General features: G+C 42.0%; 1 protein-coding gene across 3 annotated transcripts in view; it reads right to left on the bottom strand.

Annotated features, from left to right (window-relative positions):
- The window catches only part of LOC116950755 (inactive dipeptidyl peptidase 10), a 613,867-nt gene that overhangs the window by 297,191 nt on the left and 290,498 nt on the right, over nucleotides 1-26,178 (bottom strand). The window contains exon 1 of one of the 3 annotated variants that reach the window (XM_032968804.2): nucleotides 3,919-4,706. The exons of the other annotated variants lie outside the window; for them this stretch is intronic. Within the exon in view, the coding sequence (XP_032824695.1) occupies nucleotides 3,919-3,957 (39 nt within the window). The 5' untranslated portion in view covers nucleotides 3,958-4,706. Of the gene's footprint in view, nucleotides 1-3,918; nucleotides 4,707-26,178 lie in introns of those variants that run through there. 3 annotated transcript variants of the gene reach the window in all.

The following is a 26,178-nucleotide window of genomic DNA, read 5'->3' as shown; positions in this document are numbered from 1 at the left end:
CCCAGGCCGAGGGAGATTGACAATTCTTTTGTGTTTCTTCCATTGCGAATAATCGCACCAACTATTGTCACCTTCTCACCAAGCTGCTTGGCAATGGTCTCGTAGCCCATTCCAACCTTGTGTAGGTCTACAATCTTGTCCCTGACATATTTAATAAACTTCCACGTTGTCTTATTGGTGATATAACACTGTATACTTTGGAATATTTATTTTTAAGTAGAACAAGGGGACACTCAAAATAGCATGGGAATCGAATCACTGATGAAGCAAAAACAATGAGGGGATATTTTTGCTCCATCATAAATAGACAAAGTTGACAAAATCTAGTGGTGGCAAAATGAGAAGTGGTCACCACCAGCATAATTGAGTTGTTATCAGGACATCTAAGTTGATCCTGGGTTTACATTTTGTGCATGAGAACTGCAAGTTGATTTGTACACGATGCGCTAAATATAACTGATTACGTAATTGTAAATTTAAAAAGGACACTTTTGCCTGCGCATCAGTTTCTCATTATTGCAAAATACTGTAAGTGGAGTTGATGCAGCAAGGTTAGTGTCACATTGCAAACATAAATAACTTCAGGCCATAATGGGCAGTTTCCATTGTACTTTCAACAATGTCGAAGACCATGCTGTAATATTTATACGAGCATAAAACAATATTTACTTTTCACTTTAAAATAATAGCAGTGTTGTCTTCTGTATACCATATGCCAGGCACCCCAACAAACCATCACAGCAACACAATGATACAGCCTTTGATATTAGAGTTACTGGCCGCTAAATTTCCCCCTTACACTGTCAATCAATTTGATGAAAAGTTATGTCCTTTCAAACACACACAGAAATTGATAACAGGTAAAACCAAGCAGGAATCAAAAGACAAAAACTAATCTAAAAATGCCGTGGTGTTTATTGTGTAGCACGGCTGCAAGAACTCTATCGATTACCTTGGATGGGTTTTTTTAAAGATGCATCGTCATGGTTACGGTGAGCTCTCTTATAAGTATGGACAATACAATAGATGTTATATTAAGCACTGTATTGCGTACATAGTAAGAGTTAACAAAAATAAAGCCAGAGTCCCCATGCGCAAGTGATGGAGATGCTCTACTCATCTCTGCTGGTGGCCTGAACTCGTGGTGCAAATTCCACTTTGTGATGGCGGGGATCAGTATTTGGACATCTGTGAAAAAAGAGCTTCATAGCTCATCAGATTCCTCCGGTCTAAGTAAAGATGTACGATCTCCATGACACCAGCACCTGCTGCCTTTCCACAGAGAACTGAGTGTTTATTTTCATCATCTCAGTGTTGCTCTCTGGCAGAGCACTTTAATGGACTTGGTAACAATCGGGTCAAAAGTTCAAATCCTGGTCAGGGGTTAAATGAGACAGTGATCCTTCCAGGATGAATAACGTATGTACTGTACAGTACTACGCTGTGGAAATCCAGTCGTGGTCATCATATGGGAAAGTCTCACCACATTCATTGGAATACAGCATATGCTTTCCAATGTCTCAGAGCCACCCAGAGATGAACAACAACCCCCGAAGCACATTTGGACTATTTTAGCTATTGAAAGGATAGGGTGAAATGAATACTGTGGCGGTATGTACCATAGAGTAACAATGTAGCACAGTACACAGCTGCATCGGTGTTCAAGTACGGGGGGGGGGGGGGGGGGGGGTGCTGCCACTGCTGAGATCCTGGCTTCAAATGTGGGCCCCCGCCCACGATTAAACGAGGTTCTGAAGTGTAGCAAATAGAGGATCGCAGCGCAGTCACGAGAGTATTTACTGCCAAAAAAAACATCGTACAAGATAGAATTCGTTTCTGATTTGGCGACATTTTAACTCTTGATAATTAAACATGTTGGTGTCACTGGTATGAGGCAAACAGTCCCATAACAGGGTGTATAGGACAATGCAAACCCGACTGTGTAAATTATAAGGACCCCTAAAGGATTTTGGGAGTAAACCCTGTCAAAAATCTCTTCCGCAGTCATTCTCTGACACGCAGGGCAGACTGCTCTGCGAGATTCCTGACTAACATGGTGCCAATAGCACAATTGGAATAAACATGGAAAAAAAATCAAATTACAATGGTTTTACAGAGTAAAGGAGACCTCCTCTAATGCACGGTGATATGGGAAACCAATGTTACAGATCCTACTATCTGCGGGGTTATCCATGATGTTATTTATTTTATCTGCGGAGTCAAAATTACAGATAATAGGATGACGTAACACTCATTACCTGCGGATAACCCAGCGGACAATATGATTAATTTGCCACGTGAAAAAATTGCAAAGTAATAGGAAGCCACTCCGCTATGATAGTTGGGTAATACTGCCGAAAATGAGAAATAATAGGAAAACTAGACCCGTGGCAAGAAGAGCTTTCGTGTACTCTACATCTCCCTAGAATAATATGAGTCGTAGGTAATTTCATAACAAACAGATAAGAGGAGTTATCCTATTCTTTGTTCTTTCGGTAAAGTCACGTAGAAGGGAAACAATAAAAAAATATAAAACAATAAAATTATCACTACGTTTCGACTGCAACACAAGCAATCATCACCAGGTGTGAAAACCACAGCAAGAAAAAAATGAAAAAGGAGTTATCCTGTATACACTTGTTTCAGAGCAGTGTATACAGTACATTAGTTCGTATACAGTGCCTGGTGGCTTAATGGCCAGAACATTCAACCTCGGGGCAGTCTGCACGCAGCTTATATCGACGGATCCCACATCTGTCCAAATTTGTATGCAGCTTGATTACCCCATTTTTTTGTCTGCTGTAGAATGAACATCAAAAAATGATGTGACACTCATAAGAGGTCATTGCATGCCATTCTCATATCCCACATACCATTCTCATATCCCACATACCTAATGTGAGAATTATAATGCAACCAAACGATAACGAACACCAGTCTAGACTCATTCAGTCAATAAAAGGAGTACTGCTTTGTGAGAAGCAGTGGTTGTCCGAAGGACACCCCCCACCCGAAAATAGGAATGTGGAATTTCCACCAAGAGCTCAGGAATAAACTGTAGATGAGCACTATGCCATTCCCATTTGAGTTGTAAGCCACATTTTTTGTTCAGTACATTATTTAGCATGCAAATTTTACACTTAAAATGTGAAATGACATTAATTGAATTTAAATCAGCGTGCAATTCCCACCAGAAAATGAAAACTTAAATTACACTGTGCCTCGTTATTCATCTTTAAGAAAACAAACAAATATCCTGTAAAAATCACTGCTTATAGCTTTCAGCAGTCACTGTCCATGGTTCTGAAATCAACACATGTGGGGATGCAATATCATCTGCACAAGCCATTCGAATACCGTATTTGCCCGATCCTCTGCAGACATGCGCGTGTGTCTATGCGCCTGAATGTTTGTATGGACACTGTAAGAGTCGGCGTGTATGTTTGTGCAACCCGTGCGTGCGAAGCTCGTGTGATTGAGTGCGATCGAGTTAGCACACGCGTGTGTGTGCGTGTGCTAACGTTTGGATGTGCCTGTGTGTATGTACATGCGCGGGCACACACACGATTGCTTTAGTATGTACGTGCGTGCGTGAGAGAGTTTGTTTGATCATGTTAGTGTGTCTGGCAATTTGTATGATTGTGTTTGTGTGTGCGAATTGGATAATGCTGTGCAGTGCCTTCGAACAGTTGTATTCATTATAAGGTGCGCTGCAGCTGGATGTTGGAAATGAGTCGGTGGATATGATCTTGTTCATTTGTCTACTAGCACGTTACGTTCTGCCAACGTTACTATTGGCAGGACGTTGGCTGTTACTGTTGGCAGAACGTTGCTGGGTAAGTGCATGTGTATGCTTGCATGTGCTTGTGTGAACGTGCGCACGGACTAGGTGTGCTTTGTACACCGACAGCACTATACCTGTTCCTGTAGCGGTGCACCATCCTTGGCAGTCGTCATGATTACAAGCTTGAGAAGCAGGAGCTCCAGAACAGAGAGAGAGAGAGGAAGAATGTCGAAGAAATTGCGCAATTCCAGTGCTGAGCTATAGGAGCAGCGGATCTATATCCTAACATAAACACACCGATGGAATAGGCTCTGCAGGGAGGACAGGTTTGGGGCAGCTGTACGAGCAATGTCAAGTGCGCATGGTAAAACCACTGTTGACACTACGGTACTTTGACACCACTGCAGATATTCGGAAGCCGGAGAGGCGATGCCGAGGACGAGAGGGAGAGGGTCTACACACTGCTCGTATGCTGTTCTTGTCGCTTCACAGCGGGCTGGGCGACAGAGGCAGTGAGAAGGCACCGAGGAAACGCAAGGCCGGCATTCGGGAGCTTAAATGGAAGCTACACGGGCATTGTTTAGCGGCATCCCGTCCCTTTGTGCTCACTCGCATTAGCGCACTAACTGGCAGCTCAATCAGCCTGGGAAGCGGATGCCCTCAGCAGCAAGCGCCGCGCAACGCTCAGCGGCTCAGAAACAAACAGCAAATGTCAAACTCGCTCTCCCCTTCATTACTGGAATGTACCATCCAGCTGGGCCGTGAAAGGGGGGGGGGATGTTCGGGTAGAACCAAAAATCACATGACAAATACATTTCCATATTCTCTCAGTTCGGGTGATACGAGTCGCTTTGTAGCGATTGCGTTTTCAATGTCGAACCCCATCACATTCTCTCCTCCTTTTGTTGTTAATCCCAATTGAAGGTGGGGAGCTCTGCGGTAAACGCTCGCCGCGATCCGGCACGTGCTGGAAGGTTGTGTGGCTATGGCGCACAACGGCAGTGTCATATTAATTGCTGGGTGGAAATGGCTTTAAACCGGCACGAGGGAGGGGCCTGGGACTGCATAGCAGCAACCTCAGGATTCTGAGACATACGTGTACAACGATCAACAAGCCCTACGCCTTCCAGTGGATTATCCCATGAATACATGCTTTGTGTGATACTTAATGACAAAGTAACTTAATTTTATAATCACTTCTCCTGGTATACCGTTACTAAATATATATTTGTAATATAGTAGGGTATACAGTAGATTTTTTTTTATATATATACTGCGGTTGTTTGGACTGAGGCTGTACACTGTTATGGATTAGTCAGGATTATATTAAAGCCGTCAAGAGGTGAATTGCCAGCTGGGATTGAAGGGATGTGGGCTAATTGTGCGGCAAAGCAATAGTGCTGCATGGAAGAACATGACTAATATTTTTTTAAATAAAGACATTGTAAGGCATATGCTAATTATTTAATTTATATACAGCATATGACTTTTGATTAAACAATAACATTAAAATCCAACATACTTTTAAGATACGCATACCTTTCATTCCTCACTCCACTACCAAACCTACAAATAGTCTTCTCAACTCTGTATCATTTACCTACTTTTACATTAAATTCAGCCATTACAATGGAATGTATTTTATCCTCAGTATTTGGGTAATATCGTGTGAAATAACATATTTCAATGATCTTTAACTTGTAGCGTTACAGATTTGAAAATATCTAACTAAAATGAATGCCTTTTTCAAAAGAAGCAAACTAGGAAAGAGACGTAGATAGGCCCAAAAGGTAAACAACCTCCCAATGGTCAGAGACATCTCTGTGCTCAGGCTGCTGTGGATGCAAGTAGCAAAAAGCTGCTTAAATCCAGGTAGTGTTATTGAATGTGTTCAGTTTTAATTAGAGTTAAAATCAAAATGGTTACATCATTAAGCTAGGCCAGCAGGTAGCTGATTTTAGAATAACTCTAAGCAACAAATGCAATGCCGAGGAGTAAAATCAAATTAATGTCAACGTTTTAAATGATAAATTTACTATCATAGCAATGGATAGTGCATTGAAAGTGGGAGGAAAGGTTAGAAAACAATGAGAAATGTGTTTTAAACCACACAAATAACTTTTTTTAGTAGAGTTACATAAAGATAAACAAATTATTAAGTAACTGAACTCTAAATTGATTTGGAAAAAGAATGCCACTCAAAAATAACTGAAGATGTCACACGCAAGCAATGTGAGCATGAACGCAACAAAAAGGTTGACAATTAGAAATTGACAAATTATACTCCTGAGGTGGAACGATGGAAATATAATACGTGAGATAGAATTCTAAAATTATGGAAACATTTTGTACACATCTGCAAAGTAAAAAAAAAACTTATAAACCCCAGGAATCAGTTTCTAAGCAGAAAGAGAGGATGAGGATCCAGATGTCGCACATAAAGCAGAAAAACTCTCTGCCATCGATCACATGCATGCTATAATCAATATTCTGAAAAAGAGTAATTAATTTCTAATATCATTGTGCCTCGTCTTTGTAGACTATAAAAACGTATTTGACTCAGTATAAATTGAAGCAATCACACAACTGTGACAAAGGTCTAAAAATATATTTTAGCTCTTTACGAATAATAAAACAATCTACAAAAATGAAATCACTACACTAGCAGTACATGAAGTTCTGAAATACAGTCAGTCACGGTGACACTTTCATCGAAGTTTTTCGCAGTGATATATTAATTGGATGACAGACACACTTGCATGAATATGAATGACTAAAAAAATTAGCCATTATATAACATCCAACGCAGATGAACGACAGGAAATGTTCCAAGAGCTCAAAAGGAAAGCTGCAAAGTTGGGCAAAATGAATACGAGAAAAACAAAAAGTCACGAATAAAAAGTTCACGAACCAGTTGGAGACGTCTGTCAGAGACAACACATGGGCAACACAACAGAAAAATGTAAACACATAGCACAGCTAGTGATGACGAGACTGGAATCAAAATCACGTGGAGGTTAATGAGAGTGAGTGGGAGTGCTTTTGAAAAGTGCTTTTGAAAATCGTAACTTGACCATGAAAAGCAGTGCACCGTTGTATTTAAGTATACGTTGTGGAGCACACACGTGGACAGTGACAAAGGAAATGGAACAAACGATAAAAAGTGCACAACACAATGAAGCGAGGACAGCTGCATTCGTATTACATTTATATATAGAATGTGCCCAATATGCATCTAGTGTCTTTACTTGATTGTTCTACAGTAATTAAACTTCTCTTCTGTTAAATACCTTTCTAATTACTCTTTCTGTCAATCCAGTTTAACACGTAGTCTTTGCGACACATTTATAAATAACGCGATTTAACCCAAAAACCTTTATTATGAATCTGTCAATCCAACTGACTTTCTGAATATTGCACCATACCACTATACCCACAACTAAAGACGTTCAACAATTTTTTACTCAGTCCAAATTTAAACACTTAGGTCCATACGAGAGTCTTCACGACTCTTTTTTAAAATCCTCTGCTCTGGTTCAAAATAAAATAAATTAAGATATACAAGAAAATAAATAAAAAATACAAATACGACATTTACATTGCAACACAAGCAACCGTCATCAGGTAGAACTACATTTGAGAGAGAGACAAAACACAGACACGGAGACACACAGACAGACACACAAGCAGAGAGAGACAACACAGAGACACACAGAGAGAGACACAACATAGACACGCAAAGACCCAATGCCTCTGTGTCGAGGCCTTAAATAGAGAGAGGGGGGGGGGACAGAGAGAGAGGTGGGTCTGCTGGAGCAGCTGCTGGAGCAGAGAAATTAGCATGTCAATGAAAGACCCAACATGACTTGTACATTTTAGAGAGAGTTGTGTGTAAATCCACCTCTAAGCGACCGAGGGAGAGAAAGAGCGAATGGACCTATGAGAGCCTGGTAAATTTTAGAGAGAGAAATAGGCAGTTTGAGAAAACGAAATGTAGCAATTTCTTTGGAAATGTAATGCAATGCTACAAAGAGAGTCGGCTAACACACATAATGTTAATTTCATAGAGGAGATGTGCATTTCCAAGCCAAGAGATCATCATAGTCAATATAATGAATGCCAACACCCATCGATGCTGTTTTTGTATTTGCACCAGATTTCATAACTGTTACAACGTCGACATCTAACCTCCGAGGTCTACTCTCACATTATCCCACAGACTGGATTCAAGGTCTTGCTGTTGGTTGTTCACCTCTAGGTGCCCAATGCAATGTCTCAGTAACCTGCCCTCCACCATCCTGCGCATGTGCCCCAGCCATGACAATCTAATTTTCCTCATTACATTTGAATTAACATACAACAAATTAATTATTGACTGATAAACACATCACCAAGATTCATTATTGGATATTATTATTGACTGAGACATGGCACGATCATTTATCTCACTGCGTGCATTTTTGAGTGAGTGATGAAATTGCCATCAACGCATCATTGGAAAGAAACTACATTCATACAATTCCAAAAATGGATTCATGATGAATATTAACAAGATAAGTCACTCAATGTAATACAAAAAAACTGTTTCAGGAATATATAAAATGAGAAGCATTTATAAAATGTATACTAATGTGTTTGGCATGGTGGTGGTACACACCTATAATCCAGCATTTCAGAGGTGGATCATAATTAAATCTCCTTGATGCACCATACATGAGACATTCAACTCGCAGGGTTGAGGCAGCTGTAACATGGTTGTACAGCAATTAGATTACTCGCTGAGGGAAGGTGGATTAAACAATGTCAACTTTACAAACAATGTAAACTCACAAGCTGAGGGACACATTTAAACCAAAATGGCTTTACATTGTTTGGTCCCAAACCGGCTCTTTAAAGTCATGCAAACCATTCCAGCCAACCAACTAACATGATGCATCACTGGACAATCCTCATTCCCATGTCCTAAAAGCTTCATCATCATATCGACCACGGGGTTCTCTTCCACAGTGAGTTCTTCCACAGTGAGATCTTCAGGAAGCTCTCACTGGCCCTGAGAGACACTCAACTTCTGTAGATATATGCTGCCCTGTGTCCATACACTGCCCTCCTCCATCATGTCAATCTGTCTCATGTTCATCTCTTCCTTCCCTCCAGAGAGTGCCAGTTTTACACCCATTGAGCGGATTGCATAACCCAACACCCACAGCCTCCTCCAGATGGTCAGAGTTATATTTACGTCTTCTGAAACCCTGGTCTCTCTAAACAATAGTTTATATATGTTTTTGAAAGTCAATAACACAGCCAATACTTATAATTCTTCTTCGAATAAGCAGTGTATATTCAACGTTTTAACAACACAGATAGATATTATTTCGTCAGAATCCCCCATCGGGTTACAATCACCTATCCGTACGTTGGGTTTTTAACTGTGTTATACTATTTGTATGGGTGGATTTTCTCCGAGTACTCTGGTTTCCTCACACACACAACACAGTAAAGTATCATGTTTCCAAAACTGGACCCTCTTGAAAAAAAAAGGTCTTGAAACTTTAATGGGATTTTTGGACAAGGGCACAGTGGAAGCGTGAAAAGAGAATTCCATAATTAAGTGAATAATTGCAAAATGCCTGGAAGGGTCCTCAAGCAATGTAATTTGCCAATGACACGTGTTGTAAACTCATTGCTGACTTCATTGTCAGCACAGTTGGCTACGTACGGTGCAAAAGAAGTTCAACATACATGTGTACATGGTGAACGTTAAACGTAATTCCATGGCTTTGTTTACCAATGGAACATTATGTACAGCACTATGGAAGCAGTGTCTTATAATCGTACGTTAATGATTATCATATCAGCAGATTGTGTGGTTGGAGTCGTGGTGAAGTAAGCTGAGTTTTATTCCTGGCTATGGCTTACATCAGCGGCAAGAGATGTCTGAACTAGTCCTGACCGACAACCCCTCCAACAAACCGCATTGACCAGTGTTGATGAAGTAGGGTCAAGCAACCCTCATGACTGATATTGCATGGGGAGACCTTTATCCAGCACTGGATCGATAAAGAGTTGAACATAATTATTGGCAGCTTGGAAAAATGTATTTACATTTGATTTACGTAAATATTACAGTGTTTCTTCGTAAAAATACACGAAAGGGTGGTCCAGATGTCTTGTTATCACCATTTAATTATCTAATACTTAAAAAAAATTAGGTAAGGTGTCATCTTCTTGATTCTTTCGGTAAAGTCACGTAGAAGGGAAATAATAAAATAATAAAAATAAAACATAATAAAATAAATTTCTCACGACGTTTCGGCCACAACACATATGATGTTTTATTTTTATTATTTTATTATTTCCCTTCTACGTGACTTTACCGAAAGAACAAAGAAGATTAATCCCTGCAGTCACGAAAGCTTTAAATCGAAACAGGTAAGGTTTATTTAAAACAGAAATGAATGTACAAAGGAAAAAACAAATGTTAGGGATCAATTAATTTCGGGTCACAAGACACCTGGACCACCCTGGACTTTATTGTTCCTTTATAACGTACAATTTACAATAGCCCTGGTGCACAATCTCCACCTCCCCCCGCACCCATTTGAAAATCATAGAATGGATTGGCATGTGGCATGCGCGGTGGTGCGTGCCGCGGTGCCAAGAGACCCGCGGCGCGCGCGACGTTATTCTTTTATTATTTAGCACAGCATATTTTCGCAAAACACTCATGTTACGCAAATTGTTGTCAATTGTTCTCAACGGGATTTCGACTAGCTGATTGATAAAAAAAAAGCCAAGTGTGCGATTTTATTAAATGTGTCCTTTCGTTGTCCATCTGCACGGCTTGTTTTAGCAGGGAAACCCCTTGGACCTTTTTGCTTTAGAGATTTGCCGTTATATTCTAAATGGAATGGTGAAAGTCATGAACAAATGTTTGCCCTCAAGTTTTTTTTTCCGTGAGATAACTTGATTTGTTCACAGCTTCGCATGAAGTCATAGTCTGTTGCAATCGGATGGACCCTACAGTAGTCTCCTCCAACGTGGCTAGATTGCAGTCGGTAAGCAATTTTCGCAGTTCTAGATTTAAAGCTTTCGTGACTGCTAGGATCCATACTCTTTGGTTCTATTGGGTAAAGTCACGTAGGTGAAAATAAAATAACAAAAAATAACAAAAAAAACACGACGTTTCGGCCACAACACAAGCGGCCTTCATCAGGTGAAGGGACGAGACTGTCTGGAGGACAGCGCTGGAGTGGAAGAAGCCACGCTTAGATCACGACCTTTAAGCTGTGTGAGAAGAAAAAGACCAAGCGCCTTGACAAAGGAATTAGCATATAATTTAGCATTGAAATGGCTCATTGAAATAGCTAAGTTAAAGTATACACATCCGCAGAGGTACCCCTTGACAAAGGAATTAGCGCTGGAGTGGAAGAAGCCACGCTTAGATCACGACCTTTAAGCTGTGTGAGAAGAAAAAGACCAAGCACCTTGACAAAGGAATTACCATATCATTTAGCATTGAATTGGCTCATTGAAATAGCTAAGTTAAAGTATACACATCCGCAGAGGTACCCCTTGACAAAGGAATTAGCATCGAATTTAGCATTGAAATAGCTGAGTGATTAGCTTGTAACTGGTCACAGAAATAGCTATGTTAAAGTTAGAGCATATACATTCACTGAGGCACCTAGTACTCATCAAACAGGAGAATTTAGCGAAACACAACCACGCTCAGACATCGGACCTGTGTGCGAGCAAACAAGGTGTTCTGACAAAGAAATTACCATAAAAATTAGCATTTGATTGGCGATTTTAGGAAAGAGGTGGTGTACGTGCCGGTGGACTTGCAGTGGACTTGGCGCGGGTGGGGGGAAAGGGGGGAGGGGGAGTTTACCTATTGATGGTGTGAAAAGGGGGGATTTATAACAGCTGCGAAAGTTTGGGGTACCACTACTTGAAAAATATATTGTACCATTGAAATTAGTTTAATGTTTAGTTCGATTTAGAACATCTTTCCAATGGTTGCTTAATTTGAAACCATCCTCTCGGTTGAAATTGTGTCTGTGTTTGTAGATCTGAATTGCTTCATGAACAAATCTCTGATAAAAGCCCGTGGGTTTGCAAAGAACCTTGGTATCGGAGAAAATTATATTGTGATCACCCAGAGCGTTGTAACAGTGATCAGCTACGGCAGAAGAATTCGTTCTGCTGGTCTCTGACCAACATCAGAACCTGGCTCCACAAGAAACCACCCTTATGGGCATTCTTTTTTTTGTGCCCAAGTGACCCATTTGCTGCCAACCTGCTCTACCTTTAAGTTCCCTCCTACTAGACATGGACTGCTCACACAAAATGGAAGCGACGTGCTGCTGACAGTGAATCTGATGCTTTCATCCCAACAATCAGCAGTGCTACTTTCTCCCAATGCTTCTCCATGTTGCCAAAGGGCACACATCTTTCCAAGACCTCTAAACAGTTGAAAGAGTTGTCTGTCAAACATAGAGGGAAGCTTGCAATCTTCGTGCAATTCTTGCGCATGATCACCATCTTCATAAAGCTATGACAGAAGCTTCTGTTGGTCAGTCCCCTTTCCAACTGACATTGCTCTTCTGCATACATTTTCAAGTTTGCAGCCCATATAACCCCATGGGACTCTGGCAAAAATACAAAGAAGGCATGAGTGAGGACATCCTCCACGGAGCTCAATGAGAAAATACAAACCTCGACGTCATCTTTTCTGATGTCATCTTCAAACAGGCCCTCATCTTCCTTCAGGACAAACAGCACTCCATTGGTCGAAAATACCTCACGTCTATGGGACTACCAACATCCTACAGGGACAACCTGCATGCCCTTGCTCAAGAGATCCTACATTAAATATGCTATTATGCTTTACAGCTTATTAAATTTACTTAGGACAATTAACCAAAGCTCATGGATGCACAAATAGAAGCCTACACGAAAATCTTGGAAGACATTGAGACTACAAATCGAGTCTTTTTTTTCCTTGATGCACTGCTCCTCGCTAAGGCTCGCCAGAGAGAGAAAATTGCTATAGCTGTGGCATCATCGGGGATTGCTGTGTAAGTCGATGTGTGTGTATAAATCGATGTGTGTCTGTGTCTTTTTTTCCTGGGCAACGCCAGATGTCTGTGTGTGTACGTCGATGTGTGTGTGTGTAAGTCCAAGTGTGCATGTCAGTCCATGTGTGTGTGTCAGTCGCTGTGTGTGTGTTAGTCGATGTGTGTGTGTGTTAGTCGATGTGTGTGCATGGCTCCATGTGTGTAAGTCACTGTGTGTGTGTCTATGTGTGTCAGTCGATGTGTGTGTGTACATCGATGTGTATGTGTGTGAGAGTCCATCTGTGTGTGTGTTAGTCCATTTGTGTGTAAGTCCATACGTGTGTGTGTCAGTCGATGTGCGTGTGTGTGCGTGGCTCCTTGCGAGTGAGTGTAAGTCCATTTCTTTGCGTGTGTGTAGGTCCATGTGTGCGTGTGAGTCCATGTGTGTGCATTATTGACCTGGTCAAGGCCTATGATACCATCAGTAGGCCTGGGCTCTGGGTTCTTCATGCTTTCGGAGTCTCTGACCCTTTGCTCACGATCATTAAGGACCTTCATGATGATGAGCGGGCCCGGGTAAAACTATATGGCCGGGAGTCAGAGCCATTCCCTGTACAACTTGGGGTGCGACAGGGATGTCCTCTGACTCCCACATTATATAACATCTATTTTGACCACGTAGTTTGTGAAGCATTCAATGGCTGTACCGGAGGAAATTACATCTGGTACAGATACAATGGGAGGCTGATCGATGCCCGGGTGCGGTCAAGGGATGGCTCTCTATTGCTCAACCATGTTATGTATGCCGATGATCTGGTGATTGCTGCTCACTCGGAGGAGGAGTTGGAGGCGCTGCTGCTGAACCTGGAGCTTGCCACTAAGAGGTGGGGCCTTACCATCAGGCCCACCAAAACTAAGCACCTGCCTGGGTATTTTGTACCATCGGACAATCCACCTCCACAAGTCACAGTTGGTGATGGGGCAGTTCTGGAGAGAGTGGAGAGTTTCCCATACCTGGCCAGTGTGCTCATGACCGGCTCCGGTTTAACAGCAGAGGTCTCACTCCGAATCAGTCGAGCGGAATTATCTTTTCATCGGCTGCGTAACGCTGTGTGGAAGCTACCTGGTCTCTCGCTCCGCACGAAGCTCCAGGTCTTCTCGGCCATGGTCATTCTCTCCCTTCTCTACACTTGCGAAACGTGGACCCCCCTAATGGAACATCTTCGCTGGTTAGATACATTTAGGCTGACCTGCCTACGATCCATCCTGGGTTTAACCAGGCTGGAGTGTGTCTCAGTCGATATGTGTGTCTTTGTAAGTCCATATGTGCGTGTGTAGGTCAATGTGTGTGTGAGTTTATGTATGTGCGTGTGTCAACATGTGTGTGAGTCTATGTATGTGTGAGTCGATCTGTGTGTGTGTATGTCTACGTGTGTGTGTATGTGTGTGAGTCGATGTGTGCACATAGCCTGGCACAAGCGTCGTGGTGACGTCACCGCCACTTAGTGGCGAATGGCGGTTGTTGTTGTTGTTGTGTGTAACTCCATGTGTGTGTGTCTAAAGTCGATGTCTGTCTGTGTGATTCCATGTGTGTGTGCGTGTAAGTGGATGTGTTTCTATGTGTGTGGGTCGATGTCTGTGTGTAAGTCGATGTGTGTGTCTGTCTTTTTCGCCCGGGCATCGCCGGGTACTTACCGCGAGTTAAATAGGGGTAATTCTGTACCTTTTCAAGTTTGAATCCCCGCAACTACAATACATTTGTACGAATTTATTTGCAATACCATTTTTGTTGTATTACAGACACTTCTGGTCTTAAATGTAGTGGTGTATGGGAATGTAATGGCAGCATTGGGTAAGCAACTTGGAGTTCAAATTATAAAGTGGATGATATTAAGGCAACAACATACAAGTGTGATTGACCCTCTCTGTACGGAGAATAGATCATGCAAATCTATATATAAATTGCTGCCATGCTGCTAATGTGATAAATTTTCATTGTATTTAAACGTCAGGTACCGATGTAATTAGACTCGGTAAGAATAGTCTCAACTGGTTCATTTGCCTACAGATGTGTTGAAAGGATGGTTACCAATGATACATTACTGTTTAGTACCTTTCAACATGACAGCAACCTATGTTCATTGGGACTACATTGTGTTATTAATTTGCATGAAAGATCCTGAAAAACAGAGGTACTCTACTGAAGACTGTGCTGTGCTCATGGCTATGAATAGCTGAGAAACACTTATCTTACTGACATGCAAGGTAAACATTGCTTACAGTATTTAATTAATCGTGGTTGCTGCTAATGCACATGTTTGAGCCCTCACCTGCTTAAAGAAAATAAACTTGAACAATGTATTGCAAGTACTTTACTGGTCTTATTACCCACACTTCCAGTAGACATGGAACGTTGGGCCAACATTGGCTCAATATTGTATGTTTACTGGGCTGGACTTATCGTGAAATAACATATTCTTCGTATTCTGGCACAGATGACTGCCGCTCATATGACACAACATCGCAATCAACCCTGATGCGATTAAAAAAAAACCCAGATTTGTCCATGGACAAGAATTTTTCCAACATTACAAAACATTTCCCTGAATATGCTGGATCGTTTCTGAAATCAGGTGCAATTACTAATGGATTAAAATTGAAGATTGTATTCAAAAGACCTGGTGAGCAGCTATCGTTCCGAATAAACATGTAATCACCCTGACTTTGTCAGGCATAAGTCAAATCCGGACAATGGAAACTGCGCTAATGGCAACTGAAGGGTACCCTGAAACAGAATTGTGGTGACGAACAGCATGCTCGGGACCACATACGTGCCCATTACAAGAAATCACTGTGGGCACAGATGGGTTACACCAAGCAACTATTGCGGACTGGGAAAACAATACCTTTATATAGATTTATAATAATTTACTCTCTGACAAATTCAAACGAAGCTACAAGCACATCCCTATAGCTGGGGCAAATCCATTCATAGGGTGGTAAATGTTGCCTTTCCAGAAAATACCACTAATTTGCTTATCAACCTCTGAGATATTATGTTCTGAGTCAACCCTCAGCCAGGATTTGGATTTGAAAGCTCGCAATTATGAATCACAGTACTGTCAGTAGTATTGTATACTCATATAGAGTTAACTCAATATTTTTGTTTTCATATCATCCCTAATTTATCAAGGTAACTCAATAATGTGCATGTTTAAACCTTTTGAAAAACTGATACATTAGTCTTGTGAATCTAATTGAAAAGGCCAAGGTAATGGACTTTTGCAGATTCTAGATTTGAAGCTTTCGTAACTGCAAGGATCCATACTCTTTGGTTCTATTCGGTAAAGTCACGTAAGTAAAAAATAAAACAACAAAAATCACGACGTTTCGGCCACAACACAAGTGGCCTTCTTCAGGTGAAGGGACCGTGCTATCACGAGGACAGCGTTGGAATGAAGACAGTCAAGCCCAGGTCGTGTCCTTTAAGCTGTGTGGGAGGAAACAAAACGCTTTGACAAAGGAATTAGCATAACATGCTCATAGAGTACCGGCACGGGGGAGGAGGGGGAGGGGAGTTTACAAATGTTGGTGTGAAGGGAAATGACCGTAAAGCAACGTAAAGGACTGGCACGGGGGGGGGGGGAGTTTACAAACGTTGGTGTGAAGGGAAATAAGCTGCTGTGAAAGTTTGGTATATCACTACTTGGACAAGTATACTGTACCATTGAAAATTAGTTTAATGTTTGGTATGATTTAGAACATCTTTCCAATTATTCCTTAATTTGAAACCATCTTCTCGGTTGAAATTGTGTCTGTGTTTGTAAATCTGAATTGCCTCGTGGATAAATCTCTGATGATAACCTGTGGGTTTGCAAAGGACCTTGGTATCGGAGAAAACTATATCGTGATCACCCACAACGTTGTAACAGTGGTCAGCTACGGCAGAAGAATTCGTTCTGCCGTGTTTCAAATATGATTTATGCTCGCAAATCGGTCAGAGACATGTCGTTTCGTCTCCCCGAAGTAGCAATCACCACAGGTGCAGCTCAATTTGTAAGTCAGGAATGACATCCTTCACGGATGGGATCAGGTCATGGATTTTGTGTACTGTATTGAACCGGACCAGGATCTTGTGTTTGTTTAGAATTTTGGAGAACTTTTTAGTAACGCCTGCTATATATGGTAGTGTGATGGTTTTGATCGGAGTATCAAGTGGTTGTTTCTGTATGGAGGGAGAAACAGCTTGGCGGATGGTACGGTCAGAGTATCCGTTTCTCTTGAGGGCCAGGTGTACATGTTTTAATTCACTGGTCTAGTGGTGTTGGTCCGAAATGCAATGAGCCCTGTGGTATAACGTTTTGATGAGAGAATTATTTTGAGCTGGGTGGTGGTGGGAATCAGGTTTCAAGTAGGAATCTGTGTGGGTGGGCTTCCTGTAGACAGAATGTCCCAATGATCCATCAGGTCCCCTCTCAAACAGAACATCCAAGCATGGCAGCTTGCCATCTTTCTCCACTTCCATGGTGAATTTGATGGCGGGATGTCTGGAATTGATGTGGTGTAGGAAAAGGTTCAAAGCTGGGAGGCCATATGGCCAAATGACGAAAGTGTCATCTACATATCTCTTCCACAGGGAAGGTCTGAGGGTGGAAGTCTGGATGGTGTCTGATTCAAATTTCTCCATGAAAACATTGGCTATCACTGGTGATAAAGTTTGGTATATCACTACTTGGATAAATATACTGTCAAAGCGTTTTGTTTCCTCCCACACAGCTTAAAGGACGCGACCTGGGCTTGACTGTCTTCATTCCAACGCTGTCCTCGTGACAGTACAGTCCCTTCACCTAATGAAGGCCACTTGTGTTGTGGCCAAAACGTCGTGATTTTTTTTGTTTTATTTTTTACCTACATGACTTTACCGAATAGAACCAAAGAGTATGGATCCTTGCAGTCACGAAAGCTTCAAATCTAGAATTGATAACCTCTACGGGGAGGGCTTTCATCTATCTGTTCGAGCTTTCAACAGACAATGGGACAAGAAGTCACAGCTCATCGAGACGCTGACCTTCCTCAAAAGATGCCGCGACCACAAGGTAATACCCATCGCCTTCACACTCACTTCTGCTGCTGTATCCTCACCGAATTCTAAACAGATTCTGTTTAAGGCCAGCCTATCTTTAATCTCAGAGAGGATAAGGCTACTCCGTTTTGAACTCGATACTTTAGACAGGACTCTCCTACAAGCTAATTTAACGTTAACACAAAAAATGTCACCTTCTGATTGGAACCACGTAGACAACATGACTGCTTCTTCTGCCGATTCACTATCAGTCAAATGCAAAGCTAACCTGATTTCTAAATTCAACCACCTATCAAAGGAGAACCCAGTCCCACATATAACAAAACTAGACGTTAACAAAATCGTCATTAATCAGAGTAGCACCCAGATTTCGGACAATCTGAAAACAGTACTGGCTAGAGGGCTAAATGTTGCTGTCACCCCAAAATATATTCCTGTAGATGATATCATCTCTCAGGTCGATGTAGCCCTCAAAGGCGTAGGATACATCCAAGCAGACGTTGCGAGAGCTGAAATAGCCACTATTCTTAAGAATGCTAAAAAAAAAACCCATTAGCAACATCAGCAAAAATGAACGCTCTGAAATCGCGAATTTAAAAAACAGAAATGATATAGTCATCCTCTCAGCCGACAAAGGCAACGCTACTGTAATTATGGATAAAGATTCGTACAACAACAAAATCCAGAACCTGCTCAACGATGGAAGTTACTCAAAAATTAAAAATGACCTACTAATAGCCTAACTATAAAAACCAACAAGATCATCACAAGTTCGACCTCCCTAATTGAACCAACTAAACGTCCCTCCCTAAAACCTGCTGCAAGACCCCCTAGATTCTATGGTCTCCCCAAGATTCAAAAAGAAGGCACCCCACTATGAACCATCGTATCCACGATCAACTCCCCTACCTATAAGCTCGCACGTTTTCTGTCAGATACCTTGCTACCTTTCACTGGCAAGACCTCCTCAGCAGTACTTAACTCAGCCCAATTGGTCTCTATGGTCAAAGACGTTGTACTGCCCCCTGACGATATCCTATTCAGCTTCGATGTAGTCTCTCTGTTCACCAAGGTCCCAGTACCTGATACCATTGAAATAATTGAACATTTGGTACAACATGGACTAGACCCGGATACACCTGCGCTGGTTAAGCACTGCCTCACCAATACCTACTTTACTTGGAATGGCACCTTCTACAAACAAAATGAGGGTACCCCCATGGGTTCTCCCTTATCACCAGTGATAGCCAATATTTTCATGGAGAAATTTGAATCAGACGCCATCCAGACTTCCACCCTCAGACCTTCCCTGTGGAAGAGATATGTAGACGACTCTTTCGTCATTTGGCCACATGGCCTCCCAGCTTTGAACCTTTTCCTACACCACATCAATTCCAGACATCCCGCCATCAAATTCACCATGGAAGTGGAGAAAGATGGCAAGCTGCCATTCTTGGATGTTCTGTTTGCGAGGAAACCTGATGGCTCATTGGGACATTCTGTCTACAGGAAACCCACCCACACAGATTCCTACTTGAAACCTGATTCCCACCACCACCCAGCTCAAAATAATTATCTCATCAAAACGTTATACCACAGGGCTCATTGCATTTCGGACCAACACCACCTGACCAGTGTGTAGGCACAGCTTTCTTGTACCAAAAAATAAGCTATGCCTTAACTTGTGGAAGCAAAAAGTCTGACGCGTGTTTGAGGTGTCTTAAATCAAACTGTTTCTTTATTTCTTAGTTGCACAAAAACGAGCGTTTTCTAAAGCTATATCTTCGCCTGTTCACGTACTGTATCGCCTCGTCGCACGTACTGTGTCACCCCGTCGCACGTACTGTATCGCCTCGTCGCACGTACTGTGTCACCCCGTCGCACGTACTGTGTCACCCCGTCGCACGTACTGTATCGCCTCGTCGCACGTACTGTGTCACCCCGTCGCACGTACTGTGTCACCCCGTCGCACGTACTGTGTCACCCCGTCGCACGTACTGTGTCACCCCGTCGCACGTACTGTGTCACCCCGTCGCACGTACTGTGTCACCCCGTCGCACGGTCAAAAGACTGTATCCACTCGCTCCCAATCGGCTCTTCTCGTAGCCCCCCGTTTATACTGTAATAACCGGAAGTGACGTCATGGTTTCACCCAACGGAGCATCTAACCACAGGGGGGTTTCTACACAGTTGGGATATTCCAAATCAAACATAACCAGTCCGTCAACAAATGTATGACGGATGTACATCAAATCTATATACAGAAATAATACTCACTTTCTGTCTTATGGCTCTTACACAGTGAATTAAAACATGTACACCTGGCCCTCAAGAGAAACGGATACTCTGACCGTACCATCCGCCAAGCTGTTTCTCCCTCCATACAGAAACAACCACTTGCTACTCCGATCAAAACCATCACACTACCATATATAGCAGGCGTTACTAAAAAGTTCTCCAAAATTCTAAACAAACACAAGATCCTGGTCCGGTTCAATACAGTACACAAAATCCGTGACCTGATCCCATCCGTGAAGGATGTCATTCCTGACTTACAGTACCCCGGGGTTTACAAATTGAGCTGCACCTGTGGTGATTGCTATATCGGGGAGACGAAACGACATGTCTCTGACCGAATTCACGAGCACAAATCAGATTTGAAACACGGCAGAACAAATGTTTCTGCCGTAGCTGACCACTGTTACAACGCTGTGGGTGATCACGATATAGTGTTCTCCGATACCAAGGTCCTTTGAAAACCCACAGGTTATCATCAGAGATTTATCCACGAGGCAATTCAGATTTACAAACACAGACACAATTTCAACCGAGAAGATGGTTTCAAATTAAGCAATCATTGGAAAGATGTTCTAAATCATACCAAACATTAAACTAATTTTCAATGGTACAGTATATTTATCCAAGTAGTGATATACCAAACTTTCGCAGCAGCTTATTTAACTTCACACTAATGTTTGTAAACTCCCCCCCCCCCCGCCGATCCTTTACGTTGCTTTACGGTCATTTCCCTTCACACCAACATTTGTACATTTGTAAACTCCCCTCCCCCCGTGCCGGTACTCTATGAGCATTTTATGCTAATTCCTTTGTCAAAGCGTTTTGTTTCCTCCCACACAGCTTAAAGGACGCGACCTGGGCTTGACTGTCTTCATTTCAATGCTGTCCTCGTGACAGTACGGTTCCTTCACCTGATGAAGACCACTTGTGTTGTGGCCGAAACGTCGTGATTTTTGTTGTTTTATTTTTGACCTACGTGACTTTACCGAATAGAACGAAAGAGTATGGACTTTTGCAGACTTACAAAGTTTGGTAGTAATTGTTTTGGAATCTTTCACCAGGAATAACTTAAAGCTCTTTTCTCAGGAGGGTCATACCCTCGGTATAGGAGGACTCCAGCAATGGGTTGCCTTGTTTAAACAAATGATCACAGTGGGGCGTGTTCATAATAACCATTGCTTGATAGATTGTGTTATTAAATGTATTTATTTAAATAAATGCCATTCGATAGTTATTTATTTTTATTACAAGAATAATTGCCAATCAAATTGCACTTGCATATAGATAGCAGAACAGTGTATGTCAGAGACAGGATGGTCATGAATAAGAAGTTTCACTCGACTCTCACTGTTCTAACAGTAACTTCTGTGACAATTTTAGTGGCAGAGGAAACCCTATAACGTGCTCTATTAATTTTCCATTAGCACCTAAATAGGTCATCTGAATTCATGCCTCACTAAAAACATCAAGTGCATTGTAATCAGTGTGGCTCTTCCCACTGAATTTTCTATGGTTGAATTGCATTTGCACACTGTGGTCTGCATCGGTCAATGTGTACTTGTTTGATTTCGATTTTATGGAATTGGTTAGTTTGTTGTTAATAGCTGTCATATGCCGTGCAATATGATATGCACACCCTTATTATGGTTAATACGGTTATATAAATCTACCTCTAAATCTATAGAAATGTTGCCTCCTGTTAGGGGCATGACCTTTCCACCGCTGGCTACGGGCCACCAAAGGAATTTATCACTGTCCATTGGTCATATGCACGTAGAAAACGCTTTCGTTTTTAATTTGCGTGAATACTTTACTGATTTTACAGGGAATGTTAAGTATTCAGTACTGTATCTTATTAGAAAAGCCCGACGTTGCATTTGACCATTCTTCTGTCAACTAAATTATAAGAGCATTTCAGAAGGCCTGAATCAAAAAGTTATAGAAAGTAGACCCCCCCCCCCCAGATGTGGGGGTAAAAAGTTGATCCAACAGGTTTACAATTGTCGACCCCCCTCCCCCCCCAATTTGTAACATTTATTTTGTAGGCATATATGCCTACACACCCTACATACAATCGAGTCAGTAGTATCTGCACACATTGCGCGGGGGGAAGGGGGACATCAATGAGGGCGACGCGCCAGGCGACGAGAAGCCCTCAGCAGGAGCCAGACTAAGACGGCCATAGGCCGCCGAAATTCTATTAAGTTAAAACGTGAAGGTGCAGAAGTTTGACGTTGGGGAAAACAATTTCAGAAACTTTCGTTGTGATGCCCGTATGATTAGCGTTTAATGGTCGCACGACCTGTGCAAACTGCAGCCCTCGCATTTCTAAACTGTTTCAACGATTTATATTTTAGACTGCAGGGATTGGGGTAAGTTTGCCTGTATCGGTATTCACAAATAAACTGGGAACAAGTTTACCAAAGAGGTGTAATTTTTATACAGTGTTTTTCATTTACTTTAAAGTAAGAGCACATAGTGAAATATAAGTGTATTGTTGACAAGCAAAACACAGGTGATTAAAATACTGTATTGCATCATTATTTGCCTCTTTTCTATGTTTTTATCAGTAAAGACAACAACATATAAAATAATGACTATTTGCATTCACACGACTCGTATGAATTTAGTTTCCCTCGAAATACATTGAGTTCAATGTTATCATCATTGTCAGTTGATATGTAATCATAGTCTACCTCCTGGCCCTGCAGAACAGCTGCCAGTTATCACCTCCCATGAATCTAAAGACATTTGCGGTGGGTTTGGGTTTGCAACCTTAAAATAGTTATTTTTCCCCAATTTACATTTTGAGAAACCCTGTTTTTGACCTTATACTTCAATGACAAATCAAACCTTGAATTTCCTATCGAGCATTACAGAACTACATGGCCAATCCGGTTGACTTGCATCCTGATTTATTATCATAAGTGACATCCCCTCTGACCTACACAGTGCTCGGTAAAGCTCCCTTCTAGATTACAGCACCTTTTAAGTTGCCTACTCATACATTTATTTCAAATTCATCAGACCTTCCCTAGATCTTTGTTTCCTATGTAACTATATATTCCGTTTTTTTTCCCCTGTAATGATCTGCTACACCACATCAATAAATTCCTCATGCATATCCCCTCCAGAAAAAGATGAACTTGTTTTGGTTAGCACCATGGAGACGATACATCCAGTTACATTATAATATTCAATTAGTACACGAGTGATGCATTATTGAAAGACAGTGGGCTACTTTTTTCACTTTCACATGAGAGGAAAAAAATATTGGGTAATAGATTGGAAGTGATTTGTACTAGCTAATTGCATTAAAGGATTGGCTCACTTAATGGTTATTGATCCAGAATGTGTCCACCTGGGAAAACTTGCAGTAACCTTGCACAGTCATGTTGCCATTGAGACTACCATTGAAATAATAAAAATGTGTACATTTCACATTTTCATTTTTATATTTAATTCAAAGCATTTAAGCAATATACTATGCTTCTGCGTGTTGATCATGGGGATTGTTTGACCACACTTCACCAGTGTGGGTCAGTGTGGATTAGTGAAGGGGGAGACAGTACTGGTTCAGATATCACTCGCCACTGATGTGAGCCATAGCTGAGAATTGTTACGTCATCTTAATTCCCATCAAGTTACATCAATGTGTTTCCTGCTCAATGTGTTTAGCAGTGCTCATTTGATGGTAGCCCTAGGCCCGTAGTAAAAAAAATACACATTCCCATGGCAGGAGCCAGAGTATCTATGCAACAACAGTTGTGGACTTCCCATACTCTGAATCATTAAATTGTGAGTCAAACACTCTAACCTCAGCTGCACGGTGCTGGCTTGTACATGCTCCCTATGGGCAACTGAATGAGTGCATATGACCTCTGCTTTCAATAGTACAGCGTATTGATTATTTACACACCTCCGCTATGGAATGGTTCAAGAACCTTATATTCGTTGTAACTCTATGTAGAGAAAATGTATGTACATTAAATGATGCCTTTAAAATAAATGAATGCTAACTCTTCTCATCTTCAGAAATCTGGAGATATATTGTTGACTCAAACCTTCAAATATGAGTGACAAGTAAAAAAGTGAATTAATATTCAACTGTCAGACAGTCACATGATAGCTCACAAACAACAACTCTGTTTTATAACAGGAAAAGGATAGCAAGGAAAAAAAAAGTCTGTGCAACACGAAAATAGTACAAAAGGGACAACTCTTCAATCTTCATTCAAAGATTCAAAGTAATTATTTGGGCTTTTACGACATATCTTCCAAACCCTTTGCTTTGTAACCTAACACTGCTGTCACTCATATATGTCCCATCACCTTGCCGTCCTTTAACACATCGAGGGCCATATTCACATCTTGACAAGACGGTCAAAACACCTAGCAATGTTGTCCTATTGTTGGTTTTCTCCTTTCGTATGGCAGGAGGAAAAAACAACAGTTTTGAAACATGTTATAATGGAGTCCTAATCATTTTCAACAAATTCAAGGAGGCAGTCGATACTTTATGGACTGCAGTGACACCACCAGGATGTGCATAGATGGCACATTCGTCAATGATGTGTTTGATGATTTGAACTTCACCACAGTTGCAGTTCGGCGATTATTTTATCGTCCATTTGTGGAAGGTATAACACGCACTTCACATGCGAGCGTGGTTTAGCGAGGTCCACAGTTGTCGTGGGAGAGAGAAGCCCGGTGATTTCACAGTCTGATTCTCAATGAGGTTTGTATTGTTTTCCACGTCCATAGCCGCCGACGATTCCAGTGAATGCTAATGTATTTGTTTTCGACTGCTAAAGCAGAGGCACGCATCCAGAAAGGTTTCCTGGAATCCAGCCTAGGGAGTGGGAGTTCTTTTAGGTCTCGTTGGAGCAGCAGAACGACATTTTTCATAATCTTCTTGTATTATGTCACTGCGGCATCGCATCTGATGTTGGCTGTCGCGATATTTGCTCGCACAGAAAGTCACAAGAGATGATCGACGAGACTTGTGTGAGAGTTGGCACTCCACACTGGACTACAGCAGTCCACACTGGAGCACTCCACACTGGAGCACAGCGCCCCACACTGCAGCGCAGCGCTCTACACTGGAGTGCAGCGCTCCACGCTGGGGCGCAGCACTCCACACAGGAGCGCAGCACTCCACGGTGGAGTGGACCAGGACTTGTGTCAATTTCAATTCCCCATGTTGTTCCTGCATATATCTAAATGTCATTCACTCGTGTTTTTCTATTTGTTTCGGCTTGTTCCAGGTGGTGGCAGTAGGTGAGCGTCCCGTTTCGGGTAACTCCGATGAACTGCGAGTGGTGGTTGTGTGTTAGTGGCATTCCACAGAAGTTGACATTTAATGTTATTTGTAGCTGTTGTTCCGGTGGAAGACGGAGACAATGCTCTTGGAGGTTTTTGGCTTCAGGCCCCAATTCTTGAAATACGCTTCTTGGGTCCTAATATATTTTTGAGGACTTTTCCACTGTCCTCTATTGTCCGGGCTTGGGTTGCCAGCGCGATGTCATCCGCATACGTAAAATTGTGGGAAGATGCCGTCAGAATGTCGCTGATGTAGAGATTCAACAGCGCTGAGGCAAGAACAGATCCCTGCAGGAGTCCTTTGTTCAATGTTTGCAGACAGCTGGCAGCTTCACCAAGGTACACGACGAACCATTGGTCGCTCAGCAATTATGTGATTCCTCTTATGGTCTGGTGGCAAGGCATGGCTGTCACAATCTTCAGCAGGAGACCCTACCACCATATGGTATCGTATACTGAGATGAAGTCGATCCAAGTTGTTGCTGTTTTGAGCTGACGTTTGGCACAGGCCTCAGTGTGATTTGTTAAAGCAATCACCTGATCGCAGCAATTTCGAGCTGGTTCTGATCCCAGGTTGTTCCTCGGGGACTATATCCTTGAGGACAGGCTTCAGTTTTTGGATCAGCAGTCTC

Source organism: Petromyzon marinus, chromosome 2 (assembly GCF_048934315.1).
Source record: "Petromyzon marinus isolate PM22_M1 ecotype Great Lakes invasive population chromosome 2, UKy_Petmar_22M1.pri1.0, whole genome shotgun sequence".
Classification (NCBI taxonomy): Eukaryota; Metazoa; Chordata; class Hyperoartia; order Petromyzontiformes; family Petromyzontidae; genus Petromyzon; species Petromyzon marinus.
The sequence above is the reverse complement of the archived record's forward strand: the minus strand, read 5'-3'. Positions and strand labels throughout refer to the sequence as shown.